The following is a 16,194-nucleotide window of genomic DNA, read 5'->3' as shown; positions in this document are numbered from 1 at the left end:
GCACCCCTTCCCAAACATGACCATCTATCGTCTCATGACGTGGATGACCTCTGGCAGTCATCGAAAGTCGCAGACGGAAGTAATGCGTCTCGTTCAAGATGTGATTCAAGTCGAGGATTTCAATCCGAAGGACCTGGACGGGTTTTCTGTTAGGAGGTGTCTACACGCACTGGATGGTCATACTACAGGCAGGGAGCCTGCTTCTTTTCCCGACGATTGGGTAGAGACAGATGTCAATATTGACATCCCTACGAAGTTGAAGGACGATCAGTCTCAAACATTCAGTGTTTCGGGATTTCATTACCGGCCGCTCGTAGCAGTCATCCGTTCTGCATTCGCCGATATACAGGCCAATGCTTTCCACCTTTTCCCTTTCAAACACTTGTGGAAGGATCCCCTCGACAACCAAGAACAGCGCGTGTTCGACGAGCTCTATACATCCGACTCTTGGTTACAAGCTCAGGATGACCTACAACGGCAGCCAAAAGAACCTGGCTGCTCACTTGAACGCGTTATCGTGGGGCTCATGTTTTTTTCAGATGCAACACACCTTGCGAACTTCGGAACGGCTAAGGCCTGGCCTCTTTACCTGTACTTCAGAAATCTGAGCAAGTATGCGCGCTCATCCCCCACATCTGGTGCGTGTCATATTGTAGGATTTTTACCTTCGGTATGCCAATAACCTCCCGCGCCGTGTGACCCCATTTGATGTTTATTTGGTTCAGCTTCCGAATTGCATCAAGGATGTTTTGAACAGCCTACCTCGCATGTCAAAAACCGGCATCATGGCCCTACAGACACATTGTCGACGAGAGTTGTTCCAGGGATGTTGGAACATTTTGCTGGATGCTGAGTTTATTCGCGCATATTGCCACAGACTTGTGCTCCGGTGCCCGGATGGGATATTAAGGAGGGTCTTTCCACGAATATTCACTTATTCGGCAGATTACCCAGAAAAGTGCGCTTTTTCTCTTCATCTTCGTACTTAGTTGAAATATTATATTAATCACTATCTCAGGGTTTTGATCGCGACAATCAAAGACATGGGCTCTTGCCCGTGTCCACACTGTCTCGTTCCGAAAGTATCATTTGATCTCTTAGGCCTCTTCAGGGATATGCGAGATCGTGTGGAAAGCCTTAGAGCTTACCCTCTTGCGAAGGTGAACGAAGCCCGCGATTTCATATACAGATGGGGAAATACTGTCGACGGCTCGAAAGTGTAGGCGACACTTGGGCAAGGGTCATGGGTGCCGACCATGGTAAGTCTGACTTCGTAATGCATTATATCGATCACTACCTAATTCTCGACAAGAACACATTTGTAGACAAGCTTGGCCCACTAGGATTCGACTCTTTTCGCATGCTCGTCATCGATTTCATGCATGAATGCGAGCTAGGCACATGGAAGGCACTATTCATGCACCTCGTCCGTCTACTTTACGCACTTCCTGGGGGTGATGGCCTGGTTTCACGTCTCGATGAAAGGTTCGTTATACACTATTTTCCTTCCTTGTATCAAATTGATGGTGTTCGACTTAGATTTCGCCTTGTTCCACCATACGACAACGGTGTTATTCGCAGATTTGCGAATAACACATCGGAAATGAAAAAACTTGCCGCACGAGACTTCGAGGACATTCTGCAGGTTCATCTTGTTGCTTTATGTATTGTAGTACGACATTGACTCATGTCTATTCTAAGTGTGCTATACCGGTCTTCGAAGGACTTTTCCCAGAAGGCCATGATGAGATTGTACAGTCACTGCTGTATAGGTTTGCGCACTGGCACGCTCTTGCGAAACTCAGGGTGCATACTGAAAGTACATTATCGGCTCTAGATAAGACATTTAAGAGGCTCTCCCGTCAGTTGCAGCAAGTTCCGTGATTTCACATGTGCTGCTTTCACCACAGCAGAGCTACCGAAAGAAAGAGCTGCGCGCGAGCGCAAGGCTGCGCGTGAACGCTCATGTCCCCACAATCCAGGACAGTGGGGGTAGCAGCCGAAAGGCTAAGAAATTCAATATGAATACCTATAAATTCCATGCTATGGGGGACTACTGTGCTGAACAATCCGGCTCTTTGGGACTACAGACTCCTTTACCACTCAAATTGTATGTAAATCTCTGTCATGTTTTTATTCAACTCGATTTGATTTTGTACCAGGGAGAGTTGGCGCATAAAGCGTTGAAAGCATTCTATCCTTTAACTAACAAGCGAGACATCCCGACTCAACTCGCTACGCATGAACGTCGTCAACGTGTCCTTCGGCGCGTAGCAGAATCCGGACAAAGTTCATGCGCTAGCAAGGATGTAGCGATCGACGTCCCTGTTGAATTCAATCTGAAACGTCATCACTATATACCAACGCTTAGCCGCAACCATCCAGTGGATATTTTTAGTTTTCTTCGCCAGCACGATAATGATCCAGCTGTATCAGTAGGTGCTTTTCTCATCGAGGTTAGCCTTACTCACGATAACTTATAGGGATTTATACCCAAACTCAAAGACCATATACTATATCGCCTCCGAGAGTTAGACGTCAGTTATTGTGACCACATGTTCACAGATGACGAACACAATTCGGTCGTCATCGCAGACAACAAGATGTACTCGGTTCAAACAATGCAGGTACGTTGCGTATATTATCAGCTTTGCTAGGATGTGATTCTCGAATCTCACAGGTACATTACACAACTTACGACCTTCGACGAGAGTATAACATCATCAATCCTCGAACCCATCCTGATATTATGGTCCTATCAGGGGAAACAAAACCCCAACATCCATTCTGGTATGCCCGCGTCCTGGGCATCTACTATATGGATGTATTGTTCAACACTGAAGGTTCGATGAAGATGCGCCAAGTCGAAGTTCTCTACGTTCGATGGCTGGCGCCCTTAATCGGCCATAAGTCAGGGATGAACTGCACTCAACTTCCGAAGGTTGCCTTCGTTGACGAGGCTGATCGTGACGCGTTTGGGTTCCTAAATCCTAGCCAGGTCATCCGAAGCGCACATTTAATTCTGGCCTTTGTTTCTGGGCGCGGAACGATGTCCCTTCGCCATGGTAAGTCCTTCGCTCGTCAAAGTGGCGAATTAGATGACTGGGAAGCGCATTACGTTGGCATGTAAGTTCAATCTCCTGTCTCATTTTTTTTACTTCAGCTGATGATCACTCAGATTCGCCGATCAGGACATGTTTCTTCGTTACACTCAATATGGAATTGGCCATCCTACTGTCCTGCGGGAAATGACAGAGATTCTATCAATGCAGAGTTAGCAGACAGCCCGGACTCGGACTCGGACTCGGACTCGGACTCGGAGGACTGCGAGAATGTTGAAAACATGGACTGCGAGAGCGATGGTAAGGAGGGTGCAAGTGGAATTGATGAAGACGAAGACGACCGGGGGATGGAAGACGAGGAGGAAGACGAGAAGAAGGAGGAGGAGGAGGAGGAGGAGGAGGAGGAGGAGGAGGAGGAGGAGGAACATTTTTTCTTTCTGAATATGCTACCAGTCCTCTTGATGGTTTATTTCTGTGCCTTGTTATTGTTCTTTACCATTTTCTCTTAGGCGTGCTCCCTTACTTTCATTCTATGACTCGCTGACTGTTTAGCAGGTACTTGGATTCACTTGAGACTACTTAATGATATATTTTCGGACTGTATCAATGTACTAAAGCGCAATGTTCTCATGTGTACTAGTAGTACGGGGGCAAGGTCATTCTTCCCTTCGATCCAAGAATTGCTGTGAAGATCAGCTTTAATGCGTCATCAGCGAGACGACAGGGCCACCGGAATGGAATGGGAATATTTGGGCGTTCGCGATTGTACTTTTGGACGTTTTAAAGCAGGGAAAATGTCATGATGAGCTATATTTTTGGCTAGCACAGATATCCAATATTGATCGCATCGCAACTTCAGCGGTGAATGCGACATCTTTACGGTTTAGGTTCAAGAAGCGACGGTTGTGCTGGGTAAGCAGACTAACCTGATAAGGTACTTACCATAAAAAGCCATGGAAGTTACAGAGCGTGATTGCCACTAGGTCACGTTTGTGCATAATTTGAACGCGATCCATACGACGAGCCTGCCAGTGGCTACTAGGAAGTAGTTACAATAACGATCTTAAACTACTCTGAGTCTTCATTGGGCCAATCTATGTAACCATCCATCACGGCGGCCCTTAGTACTGCTGACTCGGAGTCTGAGTTAGATTCCGCTGCGAGCTCAACTTGGGAAGCCGCCGCCGCCGCCGCGATAACAACCTGCGAGACATTGTACCAATTGACATCCGTAAAACTCAGCGACAACTCCGACTCCGGGCCATTGACCGTTTCATCAACTTCGTCTGGGAAGACCTCCATGCCATTTACCTCGATGAAGGGAGTTCCTGGGCGGGAGTTTCCCTGCGCCATAGCCTCAAGGGCTATATCCAAGTCCGATGGCGAGAGTCTGCCTGCGTCATACACGGATTCATGAGGTACAGTTATAACCTCGGACTGTTCCACAGAGTTGTAGTGAGTCTGAGTCGTATTGTCTGACGAGGTAGTCGTGATGGAGTACGGGGGCAGGTTGGGGGACTCGGACAGCTCAGCGTTGTCAGAGATTGTGCTAGCAAGGTCACTGCCACGGTGGACTGGACCTGTCACGGTGGTGTGGTCCATCTCGAGGCTGTCAGCCTGAGGCTCATCGTAGACTGTAAACGATCACGGTGGCGGCGACTAGTAAGCTTTGGCTCGCTAGAAATAAAAACCATCGCACTTACATCCACTGCGACCACGACTGCCAGTGACTGACTCGGTCCCAGCGGGATTTGGAAACCGGTGGTGAACATACCGTCCCACCCTGACAAGCGCCTGGACTCGTCCTCGGGGAAGTCGTGGTTTGACATAAAACTGAAATTTACACTCAGTTGGCTTCTCTATGAGGTCAAAAGGTGGATATCATGGTCAATCAGTGTTATACTGCCATTAAAAAAAGAAAAAATGCCTACTCATCGTGATTTGGCTTCACTGGCAAGTACAACGAGTCCAACGAGTGGAGGTTTGACTCGAGTCGAGCATGAAGCTTCATGACTAAATTTCTGCGGTAACAGCCGCACCGCGAGCCATGAGGATGATGATATGATCATCGTGTCACGGTGACTTTAACAACTGAGTACGGCGTGAGTCACGTAGCACCCTGTCACCGTGACACGAGTTTAACTTGAAGTCTGGCAGGGGTCAGCGCATTGGACTCGTAGTGCTTACTTACTCAGGCTAGACAGAGTCACAGTACGGCCACCGTAGCAGCCTGACTGTCATTTGAGTTCAGTCACATGATGATGGCCGCAGCGTGTTCGGAAGTGATACTAAAGTACTTGGAATCAGGCGATTGCCGCATGTTGGATCTTGCGACGGTTAACAGTCACGGTAAACTCGGAGGTACTACTAGTACTAGTAGTAAGTTTAAGCCTTCAAGCTTGTCCTTCTTCCGAGTCCGCGCTTGTGACATTTGTTTGTGACAAGACTCCGTGAATTTGAAATTAAACTTTGTCGCTACCTTCTCTACCGTGACGAGGCACGCAAGACATTCTAGTAGTACTAATCTGATTATATACTAACCTACCCACTGGCAAGCTTTCGACAAATTCAACGAAAGTTCAATAGTCGGGCCCATTTTAACCCAAGAGTCACGGTCACGGTAATCACTGATCTTCGCAGTGGGCGTCCCCCCTAGCCAATACCCGACTCGGACCCTGCGGAAGTCCATACTACGCGCTCAGCCTTGAATATTCCGAATCGGCACAACACCGTGACTATACACTGTGGTCCCCGACTCGCCAGAGGCTTTGGCAAGCCTGAGGTCACGGTCTAGGTTCGTAAATCTCCCAAATCAGCACGAACTAAATACGCGATATTACAGCAAACTACTTATCATGAATCATAGCCAATTCGCAAACTCAAGTTGAACTGTTCATGTTCAACTTGAAGTTGCTCAAGTTCAGAAGTTTCACCCCTAACATTATTAAACAACTAACCCTAAATCAAGAGTCTACTTTGGGAACCCCAGCAATGGCATTTCCCGCATGACTGATCACTTCTTATCACAGAACATCTATCTCGATTCTGACGTGACCTTTGAGCAAACCTTTGCCACACACCCAGCTCCATCGCACAGCCATGTCTACTATTACTGTGGCTAGCACTGACTCTACACCCGAGCTCTACAAACGATATCAAACCAGAAACAACTCCACTCTACAAGCAACACCTCGAACACCTCCTGTGAAGGCCACTGGGAATGTTCAAAAGTCTTTGACTCTGAAACCACTCACACCAGTTTTACAACTGAGTCAAACTGAGTGTGCAGCAAGCCCAAAGACATCTGAAACCCCTCTCCAAGAGCCCCACCTGAAATCAGTCGAGTTACAGGCCTCTGTCCCGCTGGATGTCGCCACAAATCCCAATCCCAATCCTTTGTATGATGGTCATGATGGTCTCCAACAGATACTTCAATATCATCTTGCCTCAAGTAGGTTCCATGAGAAGTAAAGGAATTAACTTATTCTAATCAATATTTGAAGATGGGCAAAACATTTTGAAAGAATTAACTAAACTGCCTGCAGGGACGGGCCGTATCATGGTGTGTACTGCACTTGAGAATCAATTGAATGGAAGATTCCATGCTTACCAAATATTCAGGAATTTCATGGTGTTCGTGCGCGGGAATTTGGAGCAATAGAAGAATTGTTAGGACAAACGGGCCGGGCATCCAAGCCCAGGTGTGTTAAACGAACTTCCTTCCGCTTTAGTAAATATACTAATGGGGTCAGGCTGAGTTACGATTATGACAAGCTCTCCCTCCTTGTCGAGATGCCAAGTGCCATACATGAAGCACCATTCGACTGTTTGAAGCTCTCCCTGGGACACCAAATCGCATCACTTCCTTACGATCACGATCTCATTTTTCCAATGGTTCACATGAACACATCGTTGAGCGTCGACTGCACATCAGTCACGCCGGACATGTGTATCACGGTCACAGCGGCAGAGGGACCTACCTCAGTCATGTTAGTTCCATTCATCGGGGAGTGCGCGTGCTCCGAGGACAAGGACCATGCCATCGGCAAACTCAAAAAAACCATCGCCGCTCATCCTCACGCCCAGATGGTCGCCCTGTGGCTAATCAACGAAGCACAACCATACAGCAGTCCAGAGGAGGGTTCTTTTGCATCGGATACCTTAAGCAAACACAAAGAAGCGCTTCCGCTCCACCAGTTCATCACTCAACGCCTTCCATCATGCCTGTCTATCAGTGTCGCCACTCACAACTGGTGCCACATCAGTTCAGTTGAGTTTTTCGTTTGGGTTCGAGGGGACGATGAAGCCGTTATCGACCTCGATAACGAAGATCCTGAACATATGGCACATGGGGTAAGTTTGTACATTCTCAAACAAAGTTTCCGCTTAAGTCTCTGATCTTGATTAAGACGTTGTTGCCCCACATCGAGATGGACGCTGTCCAAGCTATGTTGACGCGGGGATTGGGAAAGATCAGAGATAGCTTCGTCACATTCTCCAAAGAGCTCGACTGCGACACTGACTGTACCGAACTCCAAGAAGCCGTCATCACGTTTCCTGTTAGGTGGAAGGACTACGTCACAGCGTTTAGAAACGCTGTAGATCTTACCGCCTGGCGGAGATACAAGGCTTGGTACGAAGACGTCATCAGCGACCTCAAGAAGGATCCATCATACGTACCCTCAAATGCAGGAGAAGCGTCGGGCAGCTCTCGTGGACGCTCCAAGCGCAAGCGCACAAGCGCGTCTCTTCCCCCTCCCCCTCGCAAGTCGAAACGTGCCTTGTAGTGGTAGGTTTTGCACTGGTTTCTGCGCTAGATTCAGTGACATTTCTCGCATTTCCGTGCATCGCATCACATGAATTTACATCTTTTCACTTACGTAGGGTTCATGTTTCTTACGATTCACAATTCGTTTTCGCTACTCATTCAAAGCTTTCTACTACGTACCATTCCAACCACATCGTAGTCCGTATCTAGTTCATATCACATAGCCGTTGATGCATGCAGTCGTAATAGCAAGAACAACAACGTTTGCCGTAAATTTATGTGTGACTGCGATGAAAACGCCCAAGCGGCATTGATAGTTTACCACTCACCGTCTTACGTCGCATTATATCACAGTGCCTCGTGTCTCGTATTCGCCCACTTCTCACCTTTCAGCCAGTGACTAGGGCACAAGCACAACAACTTGATCATATGATTGCACGACATGTGCATGACTACTACCGCTTCCCATTCCATTTCAATTCGACACTCCTCTCCTTGCCCATTGACCTATTTGGCATGGGTTTTCCATCCATCTCTCGTCTAAATGACACACTCGCACTCCAGGGTATGCTACGCGACCTTAATCATCACATCCCGGCCTTCCGTACCATGGCAGCAATTACATTGTCCGACTGGATGTGTAGCCTGAACCACTGCATCTACCCTTTGGATGGGCCTTCTCTCCGTCGCAGTTTCAAACGGCTAAAACATGCTTTGCCACTGACTTGGATTATCGCACACGAGACATTGCGAAACTCCGAGCTCAGTGTACCCACTACAGATCAGTCATTCCTCCTTGGAGATGTCGCTCTACGCCATTTATCACGCGCATGTCCATCCTCTTTGTTTCCACTCTCCCCATCTGTCATTTCAATTCTCGAGACTGAAGGGTACTCGCGGCTTGGTGACCTTCTTGTTGCTCAACCTGCGGACCTTCCTGGTCTTCGTCTTCGACTTTCTTCTGCGACAATTGGCATGCTCGGCGGATGGCTGCAATCTCTCAATCCGAGTGCAATGTCCAATATCTATCTGGGCATTCAACCAAGTGCCATACCTTTGCCTGACCGAGTCTCGCTTCTTATTCCTCGTGCTGTCAGGCAGCATTATGCAGAATTGGCCCTACTTGGTGCTGTACATGTCTCCCCAACAGTCCCACGTCCGCTTCTGCCAGATTCCCTTATCGCGTGCGATGGCTCTATGGTGCCAGCCCACGTTAACTTCGACTGCGTGCGTTCCGTAACATTCGCAGTAACTGCTGTGTCAGGCGAGCTTGTCGGATCTCTCGATAATTATGCTAACGGCGCGACCATTCTTCATGGGGAATTGTACGGTCTTATCGTATCGGCCTTGTTGGCTCGTTCGGGCGTGCCAAACTCCACAATCCATAGCGATCATCTAAACGCCGTACGCGTCATAAACTCAAGCCTCGTCTCCCCCGTTCTACCCCACTCCTGGTCTATACTACCTGCGCGTTCACTATATCGCTGGTTATCCTCCATTGTATCATCCTCTCCCACTTCTCCCTCTTTCTCTCACATAAAAGCTCATACGACTTCATCCTCTCTTCCCGCGCAAGCTAACACAATCGTCGATGCCCTTGCTCGCGACTCTCATACTCGGCTAATTCGCCCTTACGCTGTTCCGTCTGGGAACTGTACCTGCAATCAAACCGCCGTGCCAAGTTTCAACACCATTGGGAACCAAAATTGCGCACACGTGGCATATTGCGAGCATTCGTTTGGCAGCGCAGATCTGGGGAACTTATAGGCGTATTGTCAATCCATCGGTCGATAAAGCTCAGCGCGTATTTCATTTACCTATACACTTACAACACCTCCATCCACGTTCATGATTGTTTTTGTTTTGCATTCTGTCTTATCAATGAGCTGGCGAGGTACATACTATATGTGGTGCCTGAGTTACATCTGTAGCGTAGTCAGCCAATGAAAATCGTTTATCGTTTATCGCCAAGTCCCCGCACACTTTCAGCAGCAAAATATTCACATCAATATTTGCGCCAGGCGTCAATTGCAAGCCTCGAGGAGATGAAACGATGGGGCTTCGAACAAAAGCGAAAACAGTTGGCAAAGGCTGGAAAGGTGATGGGACCGGAGGACGATAAGCTCATGAGTTTTTTGCCCTCTTCTTTGCCTCACTTTTGAGACAGCGACCAGTCAAACACATCTTACACATTAATGTCTGGTGCGAGCAAGCTCTGGGCTCTTGCGCTTACTTATCCATACCAAGTTATTCGCTCTCAAATACAGGTGAGACGATTCTTGTTTCCTGCATCATGTCTTAATCCCCAGTCCCAGAACAATGCTACCACTCACTTATACCCCGACATACCGACCACTATCAAACGCACTTGGCAAGGCGAAGGGGTTCGTGGGTTATATCGCGAATGGGAGCGACTAGTTCAGGAGAAGAAGTCACTAACTCACAAGCATGGATACCGAAAGGTACTCTAGGCATTTTGATAAGATTCTGCACCGCGGTCACGGTGATGAGGTCCCGTCATGGTCCACTGTCCCAAGAACAGGCTGAACGTCCGAGTCGGTTACGGTTTGGTCCAGCGATTGCGAGGATAAGTGAGTGCCTACCATCCTCTGTTCTTGACGAACATGTATGATGTCCTTCGCGCAAGATGTTTATCATAAATTTGATCAGTGGTACGCCCATTTACTACTTCCTCTCGATCTCCTTGCCTGATCCGCTCCACGCCATCATGATATCTCACCAAACGCCGCCTGCTGAAACTCCTGAAAGCTGCTCTCGACATGGAAATGTCACCTTACCGTGACTATCGGAGCAGGCCCGTGCGGCTATCACGATAGTACTAGTAGTACGGCTGAGTAATGACGATGAACTTGAAGACAGCGGCCACCACGACGAAACTGTTTTTTGGTCATTACTACAAGATGGCAGCGACAGGTCTTCAGAGGTCACCGCAGATTCTGATCAAAAAGAAGGTGTAGTATCTCTCATAAGGTCCGAATTTTACCAGGTGACAAAACAATCAGCGGCATCATGATGATGATGCGAACTTGTAAGTTTCCAATTGATGATTCAGGTTCGATGGTTAATCTTCTTTACACTAAGCTAGTCATTGCTCTCAGCTGATTTTGATGGGGACTGGTGCATATATCGATTTGAAGTTCCAAGGTCAACGCCAAACTAGACTGGTGGCGAACGAACTTGAATATCCACATCTCCAGGCGGGCCCTGACTCCGATTTCAAGTTGAAGTCGAGCCGCTGCTTACTCGTGCTTTCGGGCTCCGAAAACTTGTTTGCGACTGCTTCTCGCAATGACAATTATGGTAATCACTTTTTTAGGAAGTGCTTGGGAACCTCGATATTTAAAGGCGGACGTTCTGTAAGTCACTATCAATTCGCTCTTTTCTCCCTGGCTCACTTTGTCCTCGCTCTTTCGCTCCACCTTCCTTTACCTTTCCTCTCACCTCACCTCTCCCCTTCGCCCGCCAGGCCCTTCCTTTACTACCCCTTCCACTCTACCCTGGGATGACATCCGTCACCTCTAGTACTAATAACAGCTTTTCCGAGCCAGCGTCCGGGGCGTCGTCTGATGATGAGGCGGATGATCCAAGAGTTCAATCTTTAGCGAACCTAGATCCGGCGTCTCAAGCCATACCCACCTCTTCCAAAGCACGGGCTAAACGACGCATTGCTGCCTTAGAAGACGAGCTCGCGACGATGCGGCAAGAGAGAGGAGGAAAGCAGAGGTAGTATGATATGTTGCTCACCACGCTTGCACTAATATTTAATTGTTATCATTTTGCAGAAAGACAACCTTCTATGTCGCGCAGGGTAGGGCAATTCGTCGACTCAGTTGTTCTTTACCACACCATGGAAAACTTGATCGCAGAGAACGATCGCAGAAACTGAGTTCCACTCGTCGGTGGAAGCAACCACGGAGTAAGTCAGTTGGATTTGTTTATACGATCTTTCTAATTCCATGACGCAGGCAAAATCGCTCACAGCGTGGCTATGTTGAATTGTCGCGGGTGCTACCAGTGGTTACATGATAAGCTCGGTGAGCTTGACCAAGAAGATTCGGAATGTTATGTTGAAGAAGGCGTGTGGTTTCGAAGACATTCACATGCTGCATGCTAATTATCTTATAGCTCAAGAAAGGAGCGGATGCAGCTTGCGGCGATGACACCTCCAGCCTCAAGGAGCTTGTCGCCGTCTGGGTTAATCAAGAGTTCCGTCCGTCTCCTCTTATCAAGCCAAATGACAAGTATTTGCGCGGCTTCACGAATGATATCTGCGGGAAATTACTCTGCCCTGCTGAGTGGGACTGGGATAAAACAAGGTGAGCGCCAACCCTTCTCGACTATCACAAATATTGATGCTGGTCCAGTGTCAAGACCGGCATTCGCGACAGAACATCGGAATATATTGTCTCCGAAAACTCTTGGCCGTTGTTCGTCTATGAGAAATATCAATATAACAGTGACGACATCGAGGAAGGTTTCTTGAAGTCGAAGCTTCTAGTTCTTGTTAGCGGTTTGGTCACAGCATAGCCGTATATATTTTTACTCATGACATTCTAGGCTTTCAAAGCTGTTTTTACATCACCTTCATCTGCGAGGGAAGCTGACGGGGACGGCGACGGAGCTGACATTCTTGAGAATAACAGGCGCGCCCACCGGAAATCTGAACTGACGAAGGTCAAGACATGTGTCGCCTCGATCATCAACATGAAGAAAGTCACGCCTCGTGCTATTGCAGTATGTTGTCTGTCAAGTGAGAAAATCTTATCGTCTTCATGTCCAGAATCTAACACTTAAGTTGCAGGTTCGTTTTGCGCTATCAAGCGTCTCATCTTGGCGCACCGTGGACGGCGACTTCGACTATGAAGTGTTTTGGAACAACATCGTGGATTACTTCGAAGTTCTCCCTGGCCCTGTCGCGAAACTGCAAGGTGGACAAACTTCTCGAATGGTGGAACAGGTAAATACATTAGCGCAGTCTTCAGATGATGATTAGATAACTGACATTGTTGTGTAGGAAAATATTTGGAACAAATCATCAGCGAGGACCTGACACCAGAGGTTGTGTCCCACATGTCCGTCAATGCGCTGGCTGAACAGAGGAAGAGATTGGAGGATGCTGTTTTTGACTCTGACTGATAAATTGATCTTCCCCTCCTCGCTGTTGTCCCTTGTCTGTTACCGCTATTCCATTTGCCCATTAATTCATTACAATCTACTCCACAACACTAATCTAATAGTTTATATTCATGTCTACAAAGCATAGTTGCAAATATCACGAGTTACACCATTGAATTGCTGTTTGAAATTGCAAGTGAACCTAAGGGACAATTGTCAGTTGTATTTCATGTTGTCACGCATGCTAATCGCTACTGAATTTTGCGTAATGTGCGATGCTGCCAACTGACGAGGAATTTTCCCAATTATCCCACCATAGCGAAGACTGGGCCAACGGGAAAATGCTATGTGACCTCACAATCGGTCAAGAAAAGGTCTCTAACTATAATGCCCTTCGTCGAGGAGGTCATCCGCAGTCTCTGACTGGATAGACTCAGGTTGGCAGTCTAAAATCCCGTAACATTCAACATGCCCGCTATTATGGAATTTATCATAATGTACATTGCTGCCCAAGCGACAAGGAGATTTACTAACTATCCGACCGTAGTGATGACTGCGCAAACGAAAATATACTATATGTCTTCGCGATCGACCATCAGAAGTTTTTGAACTACGATTATCTTCATCAAGGAGGTCGTTTGTGGTCTCAGACTGGAGGGGGTCAATCGACAGTCCGAAATCTAATGTCACAATATGCTGACTGTTACTAGACTTATTGCAATGTAAAATATTGCCCGAGCGACAAGGAAATTCTCACTTTATATGACCGTAGTACAAATCGCGCTGAAAAAGATATGTTGCGTGCCTGTGCGATCAAACCGTGAAAGTCATCTAAATGTAATGCCCTCAGCCGAGGAGGTCAATAGCATCCTGGAACTAAATAAGTTTAGGTGACATACACAAAGAAGAGAGGCACATCGGGTGGATGAAGAAACTGTGGCAAACATTGGAATGTGAAAATACAGTTCAGTAGATAGCGGAATCGGCGCAAAAAATTCCAGACCTGGTATTACCTGTTCTCGTGATCGGCATCTGTAACTGGTCCAAAATGTCACGTGTCTGAGCAACAACCCAATGTGAGTGCTAAATTTGAAAATAAGACATACTTCGTGATCTGCCTGAAACTCTGTGATCCCGCTCTTCAGTGTTCACGCCATGAAACATTGTGTGCCCGCCAATTCGTTCGATTTGGAACGCCAGTGGCACGTATTATTTGTCTTTGCTAAAGTTGATCAGGATGCTCGGACTTGATCCGCAAAAGCAATTTGTGAATCAAGTATGATTATGTTAATTCCCAGAGGCTTTGCTGGTAGAAGAATTTTACCGTAGTGTGTAGAGTCTGACACTGAGTTGAAAGTCCTAGACAGCATCGCAATATCTCATTCAATATAGCGCTTGAGACTATCAGTTTTTGAAGGTCAAGCTGTGCTGTGAATGGGAGAATCAGACATCACAGGCCAGGCGATTTAAAACTTCAAGTGTCATATTAAAGCTGCACTCGGTCATGCAAGACAAGATTTTATGGTTTTCAGCATTGCGCAAGTGAATCACACCCATGTGAGTGGGGACCTTGGTACTTTGTCTTGATAATTATGATCTAAATTTCACTTCATTGGCTTGTGTCGCATCTTCCATTCGTAGACCAGTGCACACATAAACCAGCGCATCGAGGGTAAAACAGCATGGCTGGTTGACTTTAAAATTCATGTGACCTTCACAAAGTAAAGTAAACCCCCCCACCAGATTTACGGAAATTATTGTGATTGTTAGCTATATATAATCAATTATGACATTCCATTTTGTTCATCTGTTCACTGATGACAAAGTCTTCTCTTCTTCAGTTCTTCACCGCACACTTCTCTGTGAGTTCAACCGAGTTTGGCAGTATTTCGCATGATGTGGGTCTGAGTGTAGATCAGTGATCTGAATCGTTTCCATGAAGCATTCAATATTAGTGGTACTCAGAATAAATCTTGAAACTCCTTGAAAACTCGCCTAAAGCTCGGCTACATCAACAAAACACAGCATGAGCATGTGCCGCAATTGAAAGTCAGGCCGGCATCGCACATCGGAGTTCGAAAAACATGCCTGTCGTTCGCCAACGTGCTCGCCGGTCTGCACGACTTAGAGCCAACACTCATCCACGCGCGAGGGCGATGGACCATCCGCCATCCACCTCACAAGCTCATCCCACTCCTGCAAGTGATTCTGGACCCAGGTTGACAGTTCAGTGGGGCAAAGAAGATGCTCTCACCGATATCCTGGTGGATCATATCACCTCCCACCCCGCCGACAGCCGTATATTGTTCTACTCCGAGGGCAAAAATATGATCCCTGAAACTGATGACCAGCCCTCGGGGAAGGACAAATCTGATATCTACGGTGTTCTCGCCCGTCTCATATTCGCCAACCACCTCAAATATGGCAACGCATACCGCCAGAATCCAAAGAAATTTTGTGACTCAGTTGCCAACCACATCGTGAGGTGAGTAGTCTCCTATTCGCACTTAGATACACTGATAAAACTCCTAAAATTTGTACAGTCTCAAAAATAGGTACAAGAAGCTCAAGACCAGCCTTACTTCAACTGGCGCTGGTGTACTGCCTGGTGATGGGTATGCAAATTTATTAGGTGAGTGCTTCGCCCCGATTTTTCATTCTGATCTGATTGCACTTTTAGCCAAAATCAACAGTGAATGGAAGTGGTTTTCCGACCTCGATGCAATTTGGCACTCAAACCCCGCGTTCGCAGCCCCAACACACTCATCGAGGCCAGGTGTCGATCACGCTGGTCAGATGTTCTCACTCACGCAAGTGCCGCATAGTAGGGCTAGTGCTTCCTCAAAGCGTTTGGAGGGTGCCACTCAGCCTCAGCCTCAGCCTCCCTCATCTAGTGAAGATGCTCCTCTGCCCCCTGTTAAGACCGTGCTCAAAGGGCAGATCCAAAGGGCTTGGCTTCAGCTCGTGCGCTGCGCCCCTTACCTGAGTACGTGCCCTTAATTTCCGAAGGCTAGAAACAAAGTCCGAGGGAGGATGATGAATCCCGGTGGACTTCAAGGGGACAAGTCTGGTAGGCTTTTTGAGGAAGAGTCAGGCCGATGTTCAGGGGGTTAGTCCGGTCGACGTAAGGAGGGTTCGTCGGCCGACGTAAGGAGGGTTAGTCCGGCCGATCATAGGGTTAGTCCGGCTGATATAAGAGGATTAGTCCGGCCGACATAAAGGGGGTTC

At 47.6% G+C, this 16,194-nt stretch overlaps 3 protein-coding genes across 3 annotated transcripts; 2 read left to right on the top strand and 1 right to left on the bottom strand.

Annotated features, from left to right (window-relative positions):
• Nucleotides 1–4,130: 4,130 nt before the first annotated feature.
• On the bottom strand, nucleotides 4,131–4,891 carry DEU56DRAFT_752021 (uncharacterized protein; the record flags this gene model as incomplete). The annotated part of the gene is made up of 2 exons (XM_041349600.1): nucleotides 4,131–4,679; nucleotides 4,766–4,891. The coding sequence occupies 2 exons, from the start codon at nucleotides 4,889–4,891 to the stop codon at nucleotides 4,131–4,133; spliced, it is 675 nt and encodes a 224-aa protein (XP_041213340.1).
• A 3,257-nt stretch (nucleotides 4,892–8,148) lies between these two features.
• DEU56DRAFT_720102 (uncharacterized protein) lies at nucleotides 8,149–9,309 on the top strand (the record flags this gene model as incomplete). The annotated part of the gene is made up of 1 exon (XM_041347673.1): nucleotides 8,149–9,309. A coding segment is annotated over one exon (1,161 nt), but the record flags the coding sequence as incomplete, so codon positions are not given.
• Nucleotides 9,310–11,353: 2,044 nt separating this feature from the next.
• Nucleotides 11,354–12,987, top strand: DEU56DRAFT_907878 (uncharacterized protein; the record flags this gene model as incomplete). The annotated part of the gene is made up of 8 exons (XM_041356939.1): nucleotides 11,354–11,574; nucleotides 11,634–11,767; nucleotides 11,817–11,929; nucleotides 11,977–12,167; nucleotides 12,216–12,354; nucleotides 12,409–12,585; nucleotides 12,653–12,779; nucleotides 12,866–12,987. 8 exons carry the CDS (start codon nucleotides 11,354–11,356, stop codon nucleotides 12,985–12,987), a joined length of 1,224 nt encoding a protein of 407 aa, XP_041213338.1.
• Nucleotides 12,988–16,194: the final 3,207 nt, after the last annotated feature.

This window comes from Suillus clintonianus (genome assembly GCF_016758775.1).
Source record: "Suillus clintonianus strain FC179 chromosome Unknown DEU56scaffold_7, whole genome shotgun sequence".
NCBI lineage: Eukaryota > Fungi > Basidiomycota > Agaricomycetes > Boletales > Suillaceae > Suillus > Suillus clintonianus.
The sequence above is the reverse complement of the archived record's forward strand: the minus strand, read 5'-3'. Positions and strand labels throughout refer to the sequence as shown.